Source organism: Nerophis ophidion, linkage group LG07 (assembly GCF_033978795.1).
Source record: "Nerophis ophidion isolate RoL-2023_Sa linkage group LG07, RoL_Noph_v1.0, whole genome shotgun sequence".
NCBI classification, from domain to species: Eukaryota; Metazoa; Chordata; class Actinopteri; order Syngnathiformes; family Syngnathidae; genus Nerophis; species Nerophis ophidion.
In genome coordinates this window covers 58,920,453-58,944,126 of record NC_084617.1, presented here as the reverse complement: position 1 = coordinate 58,944,126, position 23,674 = coordinate 58,920,453, and the positions used below count along the sequence as shown (strand labels likewise).

The 23,674-nt window shown below is 38.9% G+C and overlaps 1 protein-coding gene across 3 annotated transcripts; it reads left to right on the top strand.

The window, feature by feature from the left end:
• Nucleotides 1-5,283: 5,283 nt before the first annotated feature.
• Nucleotides 5,284-20,864, top strand: ube2d4 (ubiquitin-conjugating enzyme E2D 4 (putative)). 3 transcript variants are annotated; one of them, XM_061906729.1, is made up of 7 exons: nt 5,284-5,615; nt 13,437-13,557; nt 13,655-13,686; nt 13,767-13,844; nt 13,948-14,053; nt 18,063-18,156; nt 18,254-20,864. In XM_061906729.1, exons 1-7 carry the CDS (start codon nt 5,592-5,594, stop codon nt 18,297-18,299), a joined length of 501 nt encoding a protein of 166 aa, XP_061762713.1. In that variant the 5' UTR covers nt 5,284-5,591; the 3' UTR covers nt 18,300-20,864. The 3 variants fall into 3 exon arrangements, with proteins under 3 accessions (XP_061762713.1, XP_061762714.1, XP_061762715.1); XM_061906730.1 differs by having other exon boundaries at nt 5,288-5,615; nt 13,437-13,500; XM_061906731.1 differs by lacking the exon at nt 5,284-5,615 and adding an exon at nt 8,073-8,128 and having other exon boundaries at nt 13,437-13,500.
• The last annotated feature ends 2,810 nt before the right edge of the window (nt 20,865-23,674 follow it).

Here is a 23,674-nt window from a genome sequence, read left to right as displayed (position 1 = left end):
CATCACAATACACAAATCTGCCTTAGGCCAGCTAGAAGGCCTTACTGACAACAACTTGTGATCTGATTGGCTATCACAACTGTCTATCAACTGTATGTATCCGATCGCTTACAGCGCATTAATTCTAATTCATACAGACAGCATGGCAACATAAACTAGCTGAATTCTGATTGGATAAAAACTCTATAATCTAAAAACAAAAGAGCTGGAAGGATATGACATGAAGAGACTATGAATACTTTTAGATATTTAGGTAAAGTAAATAAAAATGTACTTGTATCTTTAAATACGATCAGGATTTCTGGTTATGTTAGGCCAGCAGAGAAGGCTTTGCAGGCCATGACGGCACACCACTGTTCAAATCCCGTTCAGAGTTACATTTTGCACACAAACAAAAGTACAATTTATTTCCCATGCATTTGTTTTAGTACGAAACATGCATCAATTTAAATTCAAGTTGTGTTTTTTTTTTTAAGTATAACAGCTTGCAGTCTCCGGGGCAAGGAACAAAAAGTACTCTTCTACAACCCTGCTCCAACATTCTTTGCTGTTGTCGGATCAGAATTGCAGGTTGGAATCATGCCATGGACCATTTTCTTCAACTTCCACCAAAGATTTTAATTTGATTTAGTTTCGGACTATTTACAGTCTATGACATTGAACTTATGTCACTTTCTTCAAGGAACTTTTTTTTTCAGTTTTTGCTCTATGGCAAGATTAACTATCTTGAAAAAAATCCCCCAGCAGACATCTGTTTGATTGATGGAATAGGAAAAGTGTTAAACATGTCAATGTAAAGTTGTGCATTTATTGAAGATGTGATGACAGCCATCCACCAGTGGCATTACCTGACATGCAGCTCCATATCATCAATGACTGTGAGTGGATATTTGCATGTTTTCTTCAGGCAGTCGTCTTCGTAAATCTGCAGATTTGCGATTCATCACTGAATATGACTTTCATCCAGTCATCCACAGTCTACGACTACGTTTCCTTAGACCACTGGAACCTTGTTTTCTGTGTTGACGCTTTGATGTTTTCTTTTGTCTACCCATATGCTTGCCTTTTACTACCATCCCATGTTGTTTATACCGCTGACTGTGAACAATCAACACATTTTGCAACATTGCGTTGATGATTTACCTTCTTGAAGAAGTTTGACAAGCCTTTCCTTCGTTTCGATTGACATCTTTCGTTTTGCAGTCATGATTCATGTCAATCCACCTGATGCAACAGCTCCTCAAGTGTAAACACTTCTTTTTATCTGCAGACCAACTAACAAATCGATTGAATCTGATGCAAGAGTAAACTTCATCCATCCATCCATCCATTTTCTACCACTTATTCCCTCCGGGGGGGCAGGAGTGGGTCGCTGGAACATATCTCGCGGAGTACACCCTGGACAAGTCGCTTGAGAAATGAAAATGTACAGAAGGGTTGCATAAGTATTTTCTTGGAATTGACTGATTCCATATTTTTTCCATCCATCCATCCATCCATTTTCTACCGCTTATTCCTTTAGGGTTCGTGTGGGGCGCTGGCGCCTATCTCAGCCATTGTGATCAAAATATTAAACAGATATATTCTTGATTTTTTTCAGCGTTTTTTCAGCGTTTCTTAAAGGCATAAAGTTGCCATCCTTATGATAATTTTTTTGTGTCAAGTCTGCTATCTGCTTTTTTCTACAAAATTAAGCAGCTGAGTAAAAATCTGGTAATTCCAGATTTGAAGATTCCATAATATTTGCCAGGGTTTGATTGATTGAAACTTTTATTAGTAGATTGTACAGTACAGTTCATATTCCGTACAATTGACCACTAAATGGTAACACCCGAATAAGTTTTTCAACTTGTTTAAATCGGGGTCCACGGTTTATATTATGAAACGCACACAATCACATAAACAAAGTTAAATTTAAAGGAGCGATATTATGTTGTCGGGTCAAAGGGCGCCTTAACACAGACAATCAAAATCAAATCACAGCCGCGGAAATGAGCCATGAAACAGATTGTTTCATACATAATGACCTTTCCCCCCTTGCTTAGCCCAATAATTATTTGATTGTGCAGAGTGCTGACTTCACTGCAAACATGAGTGCTGCTTGCACATATACCCTGAGTGTATAATCAAATCAAGACCATTGATACGAGGAGTGAACAAATATCTCTCAGTGTGGGACAACAATGGATCTTTGTTCTGTGGGAGAGCCCTCAGAAAGCCGATACACTAGTCCAAGGTAGAACACCTCTGGGGACTGTGAGCCCGAGCTTGTGCTCGGAATTAATTGTTTCTGCTTTTATTGGATAATTTGAGCATTAACAAGACCGATTTAAGTTAATTTGGAAAAGAGATATACGCCTTGTCATGGTCGATCATGGGAAAAGTGCTATTGGGAGAAGAATACACTCGCGCTGAAAACGTGAAAAAGCTTTCTGTTACCCAGTGAAGCTGGTTACGATTCATGTGACCAAAAAGACGTGGTATCACATTTCAAGACTACGGGCTATATCCATCATGAGACGGGGTCGTCTGAGCTCTCACCCCCACCCGTATCGTCCTGGTCCCGACACATTCACACCTTGGCTCATACATCAGTTTAAGAACTGAACACTCAAGTTACTTTCTGGGTGTTGGTGGGAAATTCCCCACGAGGGCCAAACATACTTTATCAGTTAGAAGTAAATAAATTGTTTTAAATATTCACAACCAAGCTTCCAGAAGGCACAAGTGTGGATAGACAATGTGAACTGAGGCTTGCAGCGAGCAAAGTGTGCCTGAAAACCAGATAAACAGCTGCTCCAAAACTTTACAACACAAGGCCTTCTAAAGTGCTACCTCTGCTGCCTGTTGAATCTGATTACAGCGAGGCCCCCGAGGACAGGCGGGTCATTGAGAGCGCAAAGATGAGCAAACAATACGATATTATCTGAAGGAATCTTCAGCTTTCCAAAGGGAGAAAAATGGTCCCTCTCAGTGTCACATTGACGATAGGATCCTCAACCTGACACTGAATCAGCCATTTAAGAAGAATGAACAGTGTGGCCCATTCATGCACGCTCACTAAAATAATGAGAGCTCTTTTTTCACCCTTGTTTAACACATATAAAGGAAACTCATGGGTCTTTACAAAAACAAGAGTCTGCAGAAACCAGAGCATGCAGCTGACTCACATTAATATGCCTATAATGAATGAGTATTGAATTATAGCCACTGCATGGTCAGTGGTTCATAAATACATGTGAATAATACAAAATATATAACTGACTTCATGGCGTATCAGTGTGGCGCAACTTTGACCTCTAATACATACACACAATTGTCGACAAAGTGTATTATTTAACGCTGGTTTGCGTTAATCTCTGTGTTCTTTTCAAACACTGACATCTAGCGGTTGCTTTTGGCTACACAAAAATGACATGGCGCACCAAAATGATGAACATTTTAGGTATTATATAATTTTTTTAATTTATTTGAAATGTCTATTTTTACATGTTTTATGCGTTTTTGATATTCTTTATTATTATTATAATGTATGTTTGGAGGGGGGAAAAATTAAGATGCAACGAATATTTATATCAGGCTTTTTACTGATCATGTTAAAACTCTTCTCAGGTCTCTAATTTTCATTTTGTCGTTTTCTATTTTGTCTGTTGCAACTACTATTTCTAATATTCTCACTATTTTTTTATTTATTTATTATTGAATTTTTTACATTTTATTTTTTACATATTTAAAATATATTTGTTTACCTATACGCAGATGAAAAAAAACATCTGATTCCGCTGTCTGTAAGACATCAGTAAAGTGATTATATTCTGTTCTATTCTATTCTTTTTTTTTTCTTGGTTTAAGTCTGTTGCAACTTGCCTTTGCATGAAAAGTAGTATATAAATAAAGTTTTTTTTTCTATTATGTGAAAATAATACGATTTATGTTATTTCCATCCATCCATTTTCTACCGCTTATTCCCTTTTGGGGTCGTGGGGGGCGCTGACGCCTATCTCAGATACAATCGGGTGGAAGGCGGCATACACCCTGGACAAGTCACCATCTTTATTTTATTTTATTCTACAGTCGAACAGCTTCTTCCCTCATGCCATAACACTATTGAACACATCATAATAATCCCCTTAATTCCGACCAAAAAAATGTAAAAACTCACTGAACGATAAAGACAATATATAACTTACATCCATAAACGTAAATGCATATACAAAAGTGCAATATATTTATCTGTACAGTAATCTATTTATATCTGCACCTTTTTTTTGTAAATGCAAACACTCTGCACCTTGTTGCTCTTTTATCCTTTGATTGAATGACTGATTTGAAACTTTTATTAGTAGATTGCACAGTACAGTACATATTCCGCACAATTGACCACTAAATGGTAACACCCATACCATGAATTGATTAACGTGGACCCCGACTTAAACAAGTTGAAAAATTGTACGTGGTCAATTGTACGGAATATGTACTGTACTGTGCAATCCACTAATAAAAGTTCCAATCAATCAATCAATCAAAAGCTAGAACAATTTCACTTTCAAATATTTTGGGGAGATAATATTGCATTTTGTGCGGAAAAAAAAGTTTTCTTTCAAAAAAGGGCATCAAACAAACAAAAAGGAATGAAAAAAATTATAAAATCTTATAATCAAGACTACTACTACTACAGACTTAAGTGTTAAAAGTAAAAAAATATAAATACACATTTGGCTTATGTTCAACACTTATTCTTTTTTTAATGTTATGAATTATTGACCTATTTTGGGTTCCAATTACTTCACGTCAAATATTCCACTTTGAAATGTTTTGGGGGAAAATGTTGCATAGTTTGTGTGTATGCCATATAATTAGGGATTTTGACATAAAAGCCATAAACATAAAAAAAAATTTTTTTATAAAATTGATCTCGAGATTTAAGCGTTAAATGAAAAAAATAATAAAAATGAAAAAAATTATAATTCAGACTTAGACTTGGACTCAGACTTAGACTTGGACTCAGACTTAGACTTAGACTTCCTTTTTATTGTCATTCAAATCTGAACTTTACAGTACAAATAAGAACGAAATTTCCTTGCTCTTGGTAGTGCAGGATAAAAAAAGCAACAATATTACTCGGATGTTGAATTTGCAAAATAATCGACAACTGAGCTATCAATTGGAAGTGAAAGTAATATAATTTATTTTACAAGGTGATAATTATTACTCTGATTTAAGTCATAATTTAAATCGACAACTAAATTATGTGAGCGGCGCAAAGTCAAGTCTCGCGATATTTGCCTTGTGTCTGGTGGGTTGCAGGAGGGCGAGAAGTCGAGAATGCTAGCAGCGCTGCTAGCAAATACCTCGTCAATTCCGTGACTAGCTGGACACAACAACAACAAAAAAACCGTACTTTTCAATGTTTTGATACTTAAGTTGTTCCGGAAAACAAAACACAAAGGCGGTCTTAGTTTGGGTGAGATTTTCCGCATCCCGTTGTAAAGTGTAATTTGGGAATTAGGCGACCACGGAAGCCAAAGTGTATATGTTGATATCTAACGGTTAGCTGCCAGGCTACCTTGCTAGCACAGCCTTTGGGGCAAATGGCGCTGAAAAGAATTCAGAAGGTGAGTTTTTTTTAAATTTCCTTCTAGTTGTATATTTCATCTGCAACCTTACTTTGGCGCTTCGGATATCTGCTCGTTCAAGTATCCTGAGTGACTTTCCCACCGCCAGGTCCATTTCTTATAGCTGCGCTCCTCTTAATACACAAACAAAGGCAAGCGTAAAGTTAACCAGTGATGGCCTGGTAAGGTGTATGTGTTGCCATAGCAACGCACAGTAACTAGCCTTAACTAGTACCCCGATATTCATCTTATCATACAGGTTTTAACTAATGGTTGCTAATCAAGCTATGGTCTGTCCCTCATTCGCTCCACGTAATGCACCAGCTAATATAATAGTGTGTTTGGTTATTTTGTTAATGAACAATTTGCGCAGAATGTGACTTTTATTCCGTTACTTCGTAGTAATCCGCACGATCAAGTGTTGTTTGAATGACAGCTGCTCGCTGGTTGCCAAAATTGAACCCCAGTGTGGCTGTTTCCATTTATGGACTGGCAAGTGGGCCAGTGCGGTTGGCCAAGGTGTGTATATTTTTATACCTCCGGATAGTTGTGTTGAACTCTGTCGCAGACTACACAAATCCACTTGAATTAAAGGTCAACTTTGGTCTAGAGCAGTGGTTTTTAACTTTGTTGTAGGTACCGAACCCCACCAGTTTCATATGTGCATACACCGAACCTTTCTTTAGTGAAAACTAAAATGTTTTTTTTTCAAATTCTAGGTAAAGTTATACGTTTTTGGTAACACTTTAGAATAGGGAACATATTCTAAGTAACAAAGACTTAAAGGCCTACTGAAATGAGATTTTCTTATTTAAACGGGGATAGCAAGCCATTCTATGTGTCATACTTGATCATTTTGTGATATTGCCATATTTTTGCTGAAAAGATTTAGTAGAGAACATCAACGATAAAGTTCGCAACTGGAAAAAAGCCCTGCCTCTACCGGAAGTTGCAGACGATGACGTCACACGTGTGGGGGCTCCTCACATATTCACATTGTTTTTAACGGGAGCCTCCAAAAAAAAGTACTATTCGGACCGAGAAAACGACAATTTCCCCATTAATTTGAGCGAAGATGAAAGATTCGTGTTTAAGGATATTGATAGCGACGGACTAGAAAAAAAAAAAAACGCGATTTCAATCGCGTTGCATTGAGACAGATTCATAGGTAGGTAGGTAGGTCTTTATTGTCATTGCAACAAGTACAACAAAACTTTGTTTTCAGCACAAACCTGTTCAAGATTAGACAAAAAAACAGTGTACAGGGTTACAGAACAAGAACGCTGATGGGTCGCAATGAGGCGCCCCGTAAAAGATAGGAAAAAGGTTAATGCTGGGGAAGGATGAGTAAAAAAATACAATCCAGACTGGGCTCCTAAGGGCGCCCAGTTCGGAGTGAGAAAAAAACCTCCATTGCAAAGCACATATACATATTACAACATACATCTCGAGATATCTAGCAACAGAGGGAAGGTAGTTCAAGGTCATGGTGGTAGGCTGCAGCTCTGAGGCGCTGACCATCCATTCATCACCCCTACGGGATTGCGTAGAGGGCGTCTGATTGGGGGACAGGAGGTTGTATGTGTGGCGTATATTTTTTGTGGATGTGTGTGTGTGTGTGTGTGTGTATAAGCCCATAGTGTGTCTCTGTTCCGCGGCGTTGATGTATTTGCCGTCGCTAGTCCAAAGTTCACAACATCAGGTGTGTGTCCATGAGAGACACAAAAGGGAGTTTGTTGTGTCTTCCTGCAGTGATCTTCGGGAGAGTCTCGAAGCCAGGGAAAAAATCCAAGTTAAAATGATTTGTATGCGAGTGAAAATATAATTTGCTTTTAACTCTAAAATTGTCTATGACTGGTCTTCAAAAACTGCGGGGTAGACCGTCCGATGTAATCCACAGTTCTTCCCGCATCCTCCAATCATTTGTGGCAGCTTTGGGGTACTTTGAAGACTGCCAGCAACTCCCAATTTGTCGACAAACCAGAGCAACGCTTATTCCAATCAGCAAATGTCCTGTTGTCATAATTCCGAATAGGTGGATATCTTCACGTCCTTGACAGAAAAGGGTCGCCAGGCACGCGGCCCTCCTTCTTCTCCCAAAAGTCCGTCGTGTATCCAGCAACAACCGCTTCGTCACGACAGCAGGTTCCCCAAACCCAAGATCTTGTCAATTTTGTTGAGGCCAGTTAAATAGTTCCATTGTTAAGGTTTGGAGAGCAGTGCAAAAAGAGGCAACAAAAAAGCTAAGACAAGAAAAAACAAAGAAGCAAGCAGGAGAGATAAAGGATAGGAAAGGGGAGCGTCTACCCTCGGTGAGTGCCAGAGAGTTTTTAGAGATATTTACTAGGATAATTCTGGGAAATCCCTTATCTTTCTATTGTGTTGCTAGTGTTTTAGTGAGTTTAACAGTACCTGATAGTCGGAAGTGTACGTCCACGGCCGGGTGTTGACGCGCAGTGTCTTGGTGGAGTCGACGGCAGCTGTACGGGAGGCGCAAGCTCAGCTGATATCCGGTAAGAGGCGACTTTTTAAACAAAATTTTCTCACTGAAACCTGCTGGTTGACAAGTGGTCGGGATCCATGTCTGCTGTGATCCATAGGAAAGTTTCAACTCTGTGAATTTTAAACAAGGAATCACCGTGTGTTTGTGTGGCCAAAGGCTAAAGCTTCCCAACTCCATCTTTCTACTTTGACTTCTCCAATATTAATTGAACAAATTGCAAAAGATTCAGCAACACAGATCTCCAAAATACTGTGTAATTATGCCGTTAAAGCAGACGACATTTAGCTGTGTGTGTGCGTAGCGCTCATACTTCCTAAAAACCCGTGACGTCTTGCGTACACGTCAATATTACATGACGTTTTCAAGACCAAACTCCCGGGAAATTTAAAATTGCAATTTAGTAAACTAAAAAGGCCGTATTGGCATGTGTTGCAATGTTAATATTTCATCATTGATATATAAACTCTCAGACTGCGTGGTGGGTAGTAGTGGGTTTCAGTAGGCCTTTAATTTAGAGTTATTTGGACACTAGGGGAACATATTCTAAAAATTAAGACTTAACTTAGAGTTATTTGGTTAGGGTTAGGGTTATAATAAGGCCATGCTGAATAGGGCATCAATAAGTACTTGATAATGACTAGTTAAGAGCCAATATGTTACTAATTTGCATGTTATTAAGCAACTAATTAATGGTGAATATAATCCCCATACTTAAATGTTACCATGTTTTTTTTACTGGTGCACAAAATGAACCGTGCATGAACATCACCTTGTTCAAACAAGAAAACCAACACAGTGCATAAACTCACAACAAATGACGCACCTGCAAATCAGTCAGCTTTTGCCGTATCCGTAATACGCTGATAGTGAGAAGTTCGTATTTACACGATGAGTCGGGTGTGTTTTGACCTCCGCCAAACCCCTGAGGCCGACTCACCGAACCCTTAGGGTTCGATCGAACCCAGATTAAGAACCACTGGTCTAGAGTAGTGGTTCTCAACCTTTTTTCAGTGATGTACCCCCTGTGAACATTTTTTTAATTTAAGTACCCCCTAATCAGAGCGAAGCATTTTTGGTTGAAAAAAAGAGATAAAGAAGTAAAGTAAAGCACTATGTCATCAGTTTCTGATTTATTAAATTGTACAACAGTGCAAAATATTGCTCATTTGTAGTGGTCTTTCCTGAACTATTCGGAAAAAAAAAGATATAAGAATAACTAAAAACTTGTTGAAAAATAAACAAGTGTTCAATTATGAATAAAGATTTCTACACAGAAGTAATCATCAACTTAAAGTGCCCTCTTTGGAGATTGTAATAGAGATCCATCTGGATTCCTGAACTTAATTCTAAAAAATGTTTTCACAAAAAAAAATAAAAAATCTTTAACATCAATATTTATGGAACAGGCTTCACGGTGGCAGAGGGGTTAGTGCGTCTGCCTCACAATACGAAGGTCCTGCAGTCCTGGGTTCAAATCCAGGCTCGGGATCTTTCTGTGTGGAGTTTGCATGTCCTCCCCGTGAATGCGTGGGTTCCCTCCGGGTACTCCGGCTTCCTCCCACTTCCAAAGACATGCACCTGGGGATAGGTTGATTGGCAACACTAAATTGGCCCTAATGTGTGAATGTGAGTGTGAGTGTTGTCTGTCTCTCTGTGTTGGCCCTGCGATGAGGTGGCGACTTGTCCAGGGTGTACCCCACCTTCCGCCCGATTGTAGCTGAGATAGGCGCCAGGCCCCCCGCGACCCCGAAAGGGAATAAGCGGTAGAAAATGGATTGATTTATGGAACATGTCCACAAAAAAATCTAGCTGTCAACACTGAATATTGCATTGTTGCATTTCTTTTCATATTCTATTCATATTTTGTTGAAGTATTATTCAATAAATACATTTTACAAATGATTTTTTAATTGTGGCTATTTTTAGAATATTTAAAAAAAATCTCATGTACCCCCTGGCATACCTTCAAATACCCCATTTGAAAACCACTGGTCTAGAGCAGTGGTTCTCAAATGGGGGTACGCATACCCCTGGGGTTACTTGAAGGTATGCCAAGGGGTACGTGAGATTAAAAAAAAAATCTGAATAATACTTCAATAAAATATGAATGTAAGTTCAGAAACTGTTAAAAGAAATGCAATAATGCAATATTCAGTGTTGACAGATTTTTTGTGGACATGTTCCATAAATATTGATGTTAAAGATTTCTTTTTTTGTGAAGAAATTTTTAGAAATAAGGTCATGAATCCAGATGTATCTCTATTGCAATACCCAAAGAGGGCAATTTAAGTTGATGATTACTTCTATGTGTAGAAATCTTTATTTATAATTGAATCACTTGTTTATTTTCCAACAAGTTTTTAGTTATTTTGATATCTTTTTTTCCAAATAGTTCAAGAAAGACCACTAAAAATTATTTACTGTTCTACAATTTAATAAATCAGAAACTGATGACATAGTGCTGTATTTTACTTCTTTATCTCTTTTTTTCAACCAAAAATGCTTTGCTCTGTACTTGAATTAAAAAAATGTTCACAGGAGGTACATCAATGAAAAAAGGTTGAGAACCACTGGTCTAGAGCAGTGGTTCTTAACCTTGTTGGAGGTACTGAACCCCACCAGTTTCATATGCGCATTCACCGAACCCTTCTTTAGTCAAAAATATATTGTTTTTCAAATTCAAGACAAAGTTATATGATATTTTACTGGTGCACAACCGTGCATGAACATCACCTTGTTCAAAGAACAAAACCAACACAGTGCATGATCTCGTAACAAATTACACACCTGCAAATCAGTTTGGGTTCTGCTGTTGCCGTATCCCACATAATATATTTTTATGTGCACGATTAGTCGGGTGTGGCTTGAGTGAAGCCTCCGCCGAACCCTGGTTAAGAACCACTGGTCTAGAGGTGTCTCTGTTTGCTTTTGCGTTTTAAAAAGTTTAGAGTAATTTTTCCTTTCGGCTGTTGTTTTCATGAGCGATATCTGCACAATCTATGACAGTGTTTTTCAACGTTTTTTGAGCCGAGACACATTGTTTGCGTTGAAAAACCCCGCAGTCACACCACCAGCAAAAATCATTAAAAAAAACAAACTCGGCTGGCAGTAAAAAGTGAAATGGCGCTTTTCTACCTTCAAGGTCCTCAAAGCGCTTTGACACTATTTACACATTCACATACTGATGGCGGGAGCTGGCATGCAAGGCCCTAACCACCCCCCATGAATTGATTAACGTGGGCCCCGACTTAAACAATTTGAAAAATCAATCAATCAATCAATCAATCAATTTTTATTTATATAACCATAAATCACAAGTATCTCAAAGGGCTGCACAAGCCACAACGACATCCTCGGTAGAGCCCACATAAGGGCAAGGAAAAACTCACCCCAGTGGGACGTCGGTGACAGTGACAATGATGACTATGAGAAACCTTGGAGAGGACCGCATATGTGGGCAATATGTGAAAGTCCAATCCATAGTGGATCTAACGTAACCGTGAGAGTCCAGTCCAAAGTGGATCCAATATAGTAGCGAGAGTCCCGTCCAAAGTGGAGCCAGCAGGAAACCATCCCAAGCGGAGGCGGATCAGCAGCGCAAAACTTATTCGGGTGTTACCATTTAGTAGTCAATTGTACGGAATATGTACTGTACTGTGCAATCTACTAATAAAAGTTTCAATCAATCAAAAACTCATCACTTCTGCGTAGCTTTCCCTAAACTTCAATGCCTTTTCTTTGGGGTACTCACCTTTTGTTTATTTTTGATTTAAGCATTAGACACCTTTTTACCTGCATGATGCCTCCCTCTGTTTCCGACATCTACAAAGCATTTAGCTACTGGCTGACACCTACTGATATGTAAGAGTATTACACGGTTACTCTGCCGAGCTCTAGACAGCACCGATACTCAACAACTACCCATAATTTGCAGACTATAATTACTTGTTTGCTAAAAATATTTTTAACCCACATAAGTGAAATTAGAAAATCTCCGATGGCACACCAGACTGTATCTCACGGCAAACAGTGGTTGAAAAACATTGATCGATGGCAACAATGTAAAAAAATTATGATAATGCTCACACTGTCTGTGGTATTCGTTAAAATGTGATTTTGTTTTGCATTAAGTGACACAGAAATAAACTGCATCAAAATTAAGCTGCAGATCGATATTTTTTACTATCAAAAACTTTTTTTTGTTATTGTTTACAAACTCAGGAAATACATTTCTGGGCACAGGAGGCCTAAGGGCAAAAACAAATTTAAATCAGAGCCACTAATAGGAAATAATTTGAAAAAAACTGATAGTGTTACACCTCCATTCTGTGTTTTTTTGTCCGATTATAATTGTGATAAAAAAATGAATCATTTATTGATCTTGCAAATTTTAAGTTTCAATATCAGCATCAGTATGACGATATTGCCCCTGTAACTACTTAGTATTGGATACCTATGAAGATTTTCATTCATCCCGGTCGTTGTAATCTCAGGGTGTTCAATTGGACTGCTTGGTTTGTCTTAGAAGACATTTTGCCACTCATCCGAATAGGCTTCATCAATTTGTGCTCATAGACTTAGATTGTTCAGATTAAGTCCCAACGGTTGGTGCCAAATCCCAAAATATTTATACCCCAAAAAACCAGGAGGGTGTGCCTGGGCAAGGATGGTTACGCCGTATCATAGTGAGAAGAGAAAAAAAATCGGAGCAATATCCAATTTGTAGCATCGCCCAAAACTAATGTAAAGTATTTAAACAAAGGAAGAAGAGTAAGTGTTTATAACATTTTAACAGAAGTGTAGGTAGAAACATTGTTAAAACAAAAAGTAACCAGCTATTAAAGTAAAATAGGAAGTAGATTCTTAACATTTTTTGACAAAATAATACAACAGGAAATGATGCAATATGTTACTGCATACATCAGCAACCAAATTAGGAGCCTTTATAACACAATTTTAAATACATCTATTATCATTTACACAACAAATAATATATCATCGGAGGCTGCAATATAGATTTTAGGCAATATCAGCCATCTCCAAACAGTGATACCTTCATTTTCCTCAGTAATCCGTTTCCAAGGGTCCGCCAAAATCTAGTCAGGCTAGTATGTTACATGCAGTCTGTGTATACCAAAACTTGACCAAACATTTTGCGAAAACTTTTGTAGAACACAGAAACACACAAAAGTTGTACGCAAACTGAGGTTCTGCTGTATGTACAAATAAATCTTATTTTGTTAACTAAAAACACTATGTGTACACTGAAGCTTACAGTACCTTAATGGCCTTGCCACTGTAAAATTGTGTGCCATTAGGAGCTGTCGGACCTGCAGAGGGACCCTCCTGCTCAGTGCTCAGCTGGACCAGTTGGAGATGATTGTAAGAGTTCAATTGCTGTCCCAATATATCTAGGAATACTGTATATGCGTCCATCAGGTGTTGTATCCAAATCAAAATGTGACTTGTCAAATTATTATTATACTTACAATTTCAGATACGCTGATACGGTATTGTGATTGTTTTGTCTTTTTAGTGTTTCATTGGCAGGCGACAATAATGGGTCCAGTAAGTGCTACCGCTGTATTTTTGAAATGTCTTCATTATATTTCACAGAAAATAACTGCTCTTGTTTTTTTTGTCAATAGAGTGACAGCCCATATCAGAATGGAGTGTTTTTCCTCACCATCCACTTCCCCACCGATTATCCCTTCAAACCACCAAAAGTGAGTAAATTTAGAGGATGACGTAGTTATTATTAAAGCTGACTGTACATTCTTACCATTACTGGTGTTGTTGTAAAAAGACAATTTTCTTGTTACATTATAGGTTGCATTTACGACAAAAATCTATCACCCTAATATTAACAGCAATGGCAGTATTTGTCTGGACATACTGAGATCACAGTGGTCACCTGCACTAACGGTATCAAAAGGTAAGGGAATATATATTTATGTATTTGTATAAAATATAATTTTTTCTTGACTTATTCAAACAAAAAATACTAATCTTTGTGTTGCGCATTTAAATCCACACTTCCTTCACTGTCTTCAGATTACTTTCATAGTGTTTGAATTTAATGATTGTTATTAGATAGTCTGTCCTGCATTAATTTAGACACTCAACTGGCATCTAAATGTACACTTGACTAATTAACACAGTCCAACTGTAATGTACGCCCTTGGTTTATGAAATGAAATAGAATATCATCTTGTAAATACTGTGAACTCACTTGAACTCATTTGAGTCATCAAAGACCAGGCTGGCCTACTTAATCCAGAGTGAATGAAATGCTAAATGCATCTTGACTTACTGTTTTATTTTAATGACCATACGTTTTCACACCTATTATTATGTATGCAGTGTAAGGAATTTGTAAGGGTCCAAACCAGATTGACTGTCGTAAATTATACCACTTGTTTTAATGTGAAGTAAAGAGGTTTTTGAAACTAATTAACGTGTTTTATTACTTTTCTCCATATAATGTATTTGATGACATGCAAGTTGAACAGTATCATGATTTAAATACTTCCAATCGTATAAACAACATACAACACTGCCGGCAAACGGCGAGGGTTAATGACGATAACTATGATGTTTTGTGGATAGCCACAGACATGAAGTGACATGAATAGTGGATTGTGCTCCCACATCACAGAATGGGGCGGGCACTAGACACTAGTGGGTTGATACAGTATCGATGGTCAATAATTTGGTGCAAATCCAAATGACTCTGGTAGGGGGAAAAAATGGCAAAAATTCAGGGTTCATGACACGAACGCGTTTTATAGAACATCTATTTATATTGGACCGCGTTGTATCAAACTTTACCTGTAATTAGATAAACCACTTCATAGATTAGGGTTGCGTCCTTTAAACGACATACACCATAAATGGTGTATATTTGGCAGACAATACTACTTTTATAATGTGATAATGCATGTTGATGACACATTCTTGCGGTGTCCCACAAGTATGACAGTGACATGTAGGGAAGGGCATTGGTAAGATTTTTGCGGTTCTTTTCCACTTTCGTATTTGCTTAAAGATTCTTAGCACAAATTACTGTAATAAAGCGATTAGATGTGATTTGGTGGCTCTTTCTCTCTTTATCTACAAACGTGGTTTGTTGGATTACGCGATTATCACTTCATTAAATGTTCAATATTCTCACATCGTAGTAGGAGCTGTGCGACTGTAATTGTAGTCCGATCACCTCGACAGGCACTGGCACAGCTACCAGTTCCTCCTTAGGACTCCGATTAAAATTCTGACTTTAGTGTACACCTTCAATGCACCATTGCCGTAGGACGCAAACGCTGGACTAGTGCTTTTAATACTATCGTTATATCGTGATAATGCATGTAGATGACAGGTTCTGGCTGTTTTCTACAAATTTGACAGCAACAGGTAAGGATTTGAATTAAGAAGCTTTTTCCCGTTTCCGAGTCCACTTTCTAATGCTGCTCAGTGATTCGATTCTTTGTTGGTTCTCTTATTGATTCTCTTTTGGATTAAAGGAGAACAAACATCTGGATTAGACTTAACGTTGTTTAGTTTAGCGGTAACATGACTTTACAAAGCCAACAGCCAGGTCTTAAAGGAGAACTGCACTTTTTTTGGAATTTTGCTAATCGTTCACCATTATTATGAGAGACAAGAAGACTAAAGGGTTTTTTTAGCCTTCGAACATGTAAAAAACGTCTTGTTCTAGGTGGCTAGCAATGCAGCTGATGAGAGCTATCATTTCTACCGCTAAATCACTTTAATAATGCATTCAAAAACCGTCACTAATACTTTCCAGCGTAGTAACGTCGTGCTTCAGTATTAGGCGTAAAAGCTAACTACGGCAAGAGATAAGCTAGCGTCTACGTCAGTATGAAACGCTTTTGATTTTGTAAAGTATTTGCTTACATTTCATATTTTGTTTGTACACAGCGAGCTATACAGCGTATGTTCTCTGTCATGATACAGAGGAAAGCACTGAGATTGAGGCCTTTGTACGAGAAGGTTGCATTTTGGGAAATAAAGAAATACAAACTTGTAATCTGAGGTATAATATTGATGGGTCAGCATTGTTGACGTTAGATATCTTGTTGGTAATTATTTAGCGGGCAGCCATGAGTCTCGTGTTGTTTTAAAGATAAACTGTCTGATTGCTAGTCTTGCGCGACATGCGGACCATGTGTCTGTCTATTGTTGTCTCCAGTTATTTAAATAACGTAACAAGCGCGTCAATCTTCAAGGACAATCCTGGTTCGTGTCGTTTTAAAAACAAAAAACGAGAATTGATTTGTAGTTTGGTGCAATAACGTTTACACTCAATTGACCTAAATATTCACAACTCAACCTTATCGATTGAGGGGACTGTAATTGGCATGGCCGAACCAGCCACTTCTCGAACCTAAGTGTGGAAGGTTTCTGTGGCCAAAAATATTAAATATACTTGTTAAACAAAACTTCTGCCCTGTTTTTAATGAATATTTATGCCTACTCCATTATTCTATTTCAATGTCATTATGGTGGTATTTGGAGAGCCAAATATTGTCTGAGATCGTACTTGGTGAAAAAAGTTTGAGAACCACTGCTCTAGAAAATATATAATGGTAATGACAGAGTAAAAATCTGGTTAGAGGAAAACATGCAACTTTTTCTGACAACAATTGAACATTCACCTACTGAAAATCAGGAGCATCTACTGTGGCAAATGGATACATTGTACTCCCGCCTGCTGTGGTGAAAGGAAAAAAAAGCCATAAGTAGACTACTACTGGCAGACTCAGAGCCTGTCAGAATCTGTCTCTCATTTTGCTAATCTGAATGAGAATGCATTCACTCAAATTTAACAGTTAATAGCAGCTGTGACAATTAGGGAAATTGGGCTTATATGACAAGCGGTGTTAGTATCTGTTGTATTTGCGACAGATGCCAGGCTGGCGTTATTGCTGCTTGGATGATGCGACATTCATTTATAGTTATTGCATGCTGTGTTCAAATGCTTCAGCATATTACTTGTATGTCCTCTTTTTGATGAAATAGCAACTGTGCATTTATTGCAAGTAGCGTTGTTGCCATCTTTTCTTGTAAAACCCAGCTAAACTTTGGAGCGTTTCTGCCGCCTGGCGCCATGTTTCCGGCTGCCTGACGTCACTACGCATGTTGCGTATTGATCATTCCCGCCCACAGGGATTGTTAAGGGAATCTTTGGAAAAATTGGCAAACAATTCTAAGGAATGAATACACTGGGAGCGGTTTTGGATTCCCCTCCTTAGCGACAAGCGAACCAACGCGTCCTCAATGCAATGTAGCGTCCTCAATAGCGGCTAATGTCACACCACAGTGCAAAGCATCATCTAAATCCACAATCCGGCAAATAGACTGCAATATTATGCAAAACCAACTTATCTTACCTATTGGTGCCTACCGATGTGTATTTGGGATCTGCATAAGTCCCAAATATGTGGGTGCGTGAATGAGACGGCCCACTAAAAGGTGCAGCCTGAAGATATGATCAGAAAGCGGCTTTAAGATGGCATGTAAAACATAACCCATGCAACAATTTGCCAAAGAATCACCAATACATGTAGTGTAAACCACTAGGAAGTTTTTTAAATGTAGAAATAAAATCATTATATATGCCCTTCAATGTGCCTTATAATCTGGTGAGCCCTATGTATAAAAATAGACCTGACGAGACCTGCTCATCGGCTGATTCGTTTTATAATCCGGTGCACCATATCAGCCATAAAGTACGCTAATTCAAGACTTTATTTAGGCCAAAAATATATGGAAAATGCTTGAAAAATAAATAATTGAACACATCTGATGTAGTCATAATCAGCCGTAGTTTACACCGAACGCTACTTAGTTTTACCGTTTGTCATTCGCAATATTATGGGGTAGACTGAGTTTTGAATCAAACTAAAATTCCGATTTTTCCGCAGTATTGTTGTCCATCTGCTCCCTTCTTTGTGACCCAAATCCTGATGACCCTTTGGTACCAGAGATAGCTCACACATACAAGGCCGACAGGGAAAAGTAAGTGCACTTTTTTCACATTAATGACAAATGTACCATATTGTTTATGCTCTTTGATTGCAAGACCTGTTTTTCCAAACGCTGTCTGTCCTTTCAGATACAACAAATTAGCAAGAGAATGGACACAGAAGTATGCAATGTGAGGTTGCCTGTGGAATGGAAATACAAAACGAGAACAGGAAAAACATGTTTAATTTGAAACCAGAGGCAAATGAACAGCGAAGGAGTACCAAACAAGCTTGACAACAGCCAACCTTGTGGATAAGTTATGCGTGTATGAATGCCATCAGGACTTGAAGGGGCTCCTGGAAGCACTCCCTTACAGAATAGCGGACACTTAACTCACAGCCTGGACTTTTAAACTGTTACTCCTGCAATTATTATTGCCGCCATCACACACATTACTCATTGTCATTTTGTTTTACTGCTCAATGAGCAACATGTCGGATGGATTTTCGCAAAGTTTTACCGCCTTGATTCTTGGGGTACAGCCTGTGTTCCACTGTATGTCTTCTATTACTGTATCTCCATGTATTTGGTGGCCTTTCTGTGTTCTAATGTTTCGGTCTACGTGCAATTGAGACAGAATGTTCCCAGTTCAACACATTAATGGTGCAGTGCCATTACCAGCAGCTGATCACATGGCACATACTGACTCTTATCTAGCCCAAAACAATGTGAAAATGCAACAACAAAGGACTGATCTAATATCACCCTTTTGTGTGGAATTACGACCTGTAGTGTAATTGCAGGCACTGCAACGCTCAGATTACAATTGGGATTTTTCTCACACAGTGTCATTGCTCATATACCCTAACATATTTCATATTGCTGGATCCTCCTGCACATGGCCAAGCTATGTGTTTCCTCCTCAGTACAGTTACTCAGGTAGCCAAACTCAATCATCAGCCTCTCATAAGCAGTGACCTGTGTTGAGAGAAAATACTTTTACTACAGTTTCACTGCAACCTTTATGAATCAAGATAATGTAATGATCAGTCCTGATATCTGTTGTTTTACGAAAGTATTCATCTTGTTGGCAGGGGGCCCACCACTGGCTCCTAGCACCCTTTACATTTATTTTATGAACAAAACTTTACAAAGTACATGCTACTGATGCTTTTGTGTTGTTGATGCTCTAAAGTGGAACTGAAGTAATGCTTTTTCAGGGTAAGTTAATTTTAGTTTTACTTATTTTTTTTTTTACATTTCAGGTGATTTAAAGATCATAATCATAACTACTCATCTGCACAAGTATATTTTTTGTGGTAAACCTCAGCAGTTTGTCTGGTTGCAACATTTGTGTTGTCTTTTTTAAAATATTTAGTTTTAGCCTTTTCATGTTCGTGTCATCTGAACATGATTGGAATGTGTCAAAAAAATAACGTTAGTTTGACTATAATACCAATGTTACTGTTGGATAAACTAGTTAGGATGTGCTATTTTTTGTTTTTGTCAATGTGCTGATGCTGCCAATATAAAGGGAATTATTTAATAGCATAAAAGGGGAAATGCATCATTGAACCCATCCAAAATGGTCCATAGCAAAGCATGAAACTATAGTAGCTTTATTAGATTTTAGATTGCAAATATAGTTTCTCATTGGTAGTTTTATGAAAAATTGTCCAAATGGCAGTATAACGGTTTGAAAAGCTACACTGAAGTAAAGGTCATTCTTTCGGTCCAGACTTTGTGTACATTGTTATAATCTGGCTGTTTTCTTTAAAGCTCCACTAACCAATAGATACGATGCAGCCTAAATCCATTACTGTTGTGCTCAGTAGGCAGCTTAGCGTGCTTTGCACACAGGACAACTTTCTCTCAGCCACTTGCCAGGTATCAGGGATTCATCTGCCTAAAATGAAACTTATAGTCTTTTTATATATATATTCATATATATATATATATATACACACACACACGTCTCTGTGTGTGTATATGTATGTATACCGTACTTCCTTGAATTGCCGCAGGACATATAGTATGCGCCTGCCTTGAATTACTGTCGGGTCAAACTCGCTTCCCAAAATAATTAGCACATGCTTAGTATTACCGCCAGGTCAAACTCGTGACGTCACGAGTGACACTTCGCCTGTCATCATTTTCATAACGGAGGAGGCTGATTTCGATACCAGTAATTTGAAATCGCGTAAAGGGAAGAAGATTAAGAGCTATTCAGTAGGATTTAAGGTCCAAGCTTACATCACACTCAAATTTTTACTGCATACCTTTGGTAAGTGCCGGAGTGAGAAGAGGTTTCAAAATAATTAGCGCATGCTTACTTTTACTGCATGCCTTTGTTAAGCGCAGGAGTGAGAAGAGGTTTTAAATTAATTGGCGGCAATTCAAGGAAATACGGTGTATATATGTATATACATATATATATACACACACGTCTCTGTGTGTGTATATGTATGTATGTATATATATATATATTTGTATATATATATATAAATGTGTGTGTGTGTATGTATATATATATATATATATATATATATATATATATATACATATACACACTCAGAAGGAAAATATCAAGTGTCAAAACAATTATTACTGATCAATTTCCTTTGTGAAGCTGAAAAAGGTTTTTTTCTATTAATTCAGGGCTGCATCTTAAATTATGGAATTGTGCTTGAACTGTAATCTTAAGCATCCACATCTACACTTTTACTATTGACATGAATAAAATACAGCAATGTACTGTTTTCGATTGGCGTTTGTGTGTATTTGCAAGCAGTGTAATTGGAAATGATGACACTGCATGAAAGTAGCATAACTGGAAATGACGCTGCAAAATTTTTGTAACAAGTTCAGTCAAGTGCATGGAAGCGGTACAGCTGCAGGGCATACATGGGTGCGCTTGATATGCTCACTCAGTCAGAGCTTTTGATGTAGTTAAGAGAAGCTCGGGCCTTCAAACTATTTTACAACCATCCCGAACATGTTTAATCGATTTGTTAAATGACTAGAAACACAGACTTGCACCAATGTATTGTCATAGTTTATACGCCAACAAAGGCAGACAAGCCCCGCTTCCCCGCGCTGTCCACGGACGGATGACGCCACCTGGCTGTAGCCAATAAGCCAATAGCAACGCGAGCTTCCTGCCCAGCCAGCGTTGCCAGACGTACAGTAACTACGGTATTTGTGCAATTACTTCCACCCACGTCCGCTCAATAAGTGACTAAAATAATACTTGACCCCGCCAATATTACTAAACATAAACTTTATGCATTCGTCACTGCACCCACTGATGCAATGTGTTTAGTGTTTTTCTTACTGCCAGCGGCGGCACTGTTCTGTAGCCGCTTTTGTCCAACAGTGCTGTTTATTTAAAGGTAAAATTGCATTATTAAGAACACAAAACACGATCTGTGGTCCCGCGAGACGTTATTTTGCGGCCCACGCCTTAATATGAAAGTTTAACTTTAGTGCCACCCGCAAGTTTAATATGAATGGCGCCTGACAGTGTTGTGTTATTTGGCTCCAAAATGGCTCTTTCAACGTTCTGGGTTGCCTACCCCTGCATTAGTGGAAAAGCGGAAAATGGTGAAAGCGACAGAGACGTTGCCATGGAAACGAGGCGTGCCTAGCTGCAGTCACACCGCAACACCTGTCCGTCAGTAATAACAGTCCCTGATAACCTGGACCAATTCAAACCGTTATTTATATTTTTTTATTGTTTAATTTGCATTACCTCACATGATGAACACTACATTTATTTCTAAATGACGCCGGATAACACTCCGGGAGACCTCACTTTTGCGCTCGCTATCCCGGTACTTTTTATTATCCGCCAACCGCCGTGTTGCTGTAGGGAGAAAAAAACAGAGCGACACACATTGCGGAAATAACATTAATCTCTGTGTGTCGGCAAAATACAAATATATTCCACAACCCCAAACATGTCTTTTTCAAAGCCTGCAGTGAAGAGAAAGGTTATAGTGATGAGCAAAGACAATTCCAGGAAAAGTGGGAGATGCAATATTTCTTTGTTGAGCACAGGGGAACCCCGACGTGTCTTATTTGCACAGAGAAAGTTGTGGTGCACAAGGGATACAATTTGAAACGTCATACAACAAGACATGCTGAGGAGTATTCAACATTTTTTTTTTAAGAAATCTTTTCTTGCGGCCCAGCCTCACCTAGACTCTGTGTCCAATGGCCCTCAGATAAATTGAGTTTGAGACCCCTGCTTTAAAGGCCTACTGAAACCCACTACTACTGACCATGCAGTCTGATAGTTTATATATCAATGATGAAATATTAACATTGCAACACATGCCAATACGGCCTTTTTAGTTTACTAAATTGCAATTTTAAATTTTGCGCGGAAGTATTATGCTAAAACGTCGTGGTATGATGACGCGTGCACGTGACGTCGCGCATTGTAGAGGACATTTTGGTCCAGCACCGTTCACAGCTATAAGTCGTCTCTTTTCATCGCATAATTCCACATTATTATGGACATCTGTGTTGCTGAATCTTTTGCAATTTTTTATATTAATAATGGAGATGTCAAAGAAGAAAGATGTCAGTGGGAAGCGGTGTATTGCGGCCGCCTTTAGCAACACAAACACAGCCGGTGTTTCCTTATTTACATTCCCGAAAGATGACGGTGAAGCTTTACTATGGAACAGAGCGGTCAAGCGAACATGGTTCCCTACCACATGTCAACCGGCAGGGTTCGGTGAGAAAATGGTGTTAATAAGTCGGCTCTTACCGTAGATATAATAATAATAATAAAAATGGATCAGATTTATATCGCGCTTTTCTATTGTTAGATACTCAAAGCGCTCACAGAGAAGTGGGAACCCATCATTCATTCACACCTGGTGGTGGTAAGCTACATCAGTAGCCACAGCTGCCCTGGGGTAGACTGACGGAAGCGTGGCTGCAAGTTTGTGCCTACGGCCCCTCCGACCACCACCAATCATTCATTCGTCATTCATTCACCGGTGAGCGGCATCGGGGGCAAGGGTGAAGTGTCCTGCCCAAGGACACAACGGCAGCGATTTGGATGTCAATAGGTGGGAAGCGAACCTGCAACCCTCAGGTTTCTGGCACAGCCGCTCTACCCACTACGCCATGCCGCCCCACCTATTGACATCATGACACCACATGAGCGGAGAGCTTGCGTCGTTCCTCCTGCACCTGTCAAAGAGGCAGCGATGACTCTGCCTCCTCCCACCGGCCGCCCCCGACCGTCGAATGCTTCCACCGTTGTTGGAGAGAAAAAAGAAAAAAAAATCTCAGCCCGGCCCGGCCGGCTGCCTTCGCCTCGTCGAGAAACGTGGCTTCCCTCGGAGACATTGGCGGTCTCCACACCAGTGGCCACACCCCTCCGACTTTCAGGCTGTACAGGTACGACCATATAATCTCACTAAAACACTAGTAACACAATGAACTGATAAGGGTTTTTCCAGAATTATCCTAGTAAATTAGTCTAATAACATCTGAATCGCTCTGCTGTCTATTTTTTTTTAGTCCTTCACTCTCACTTTCTTCATCCACA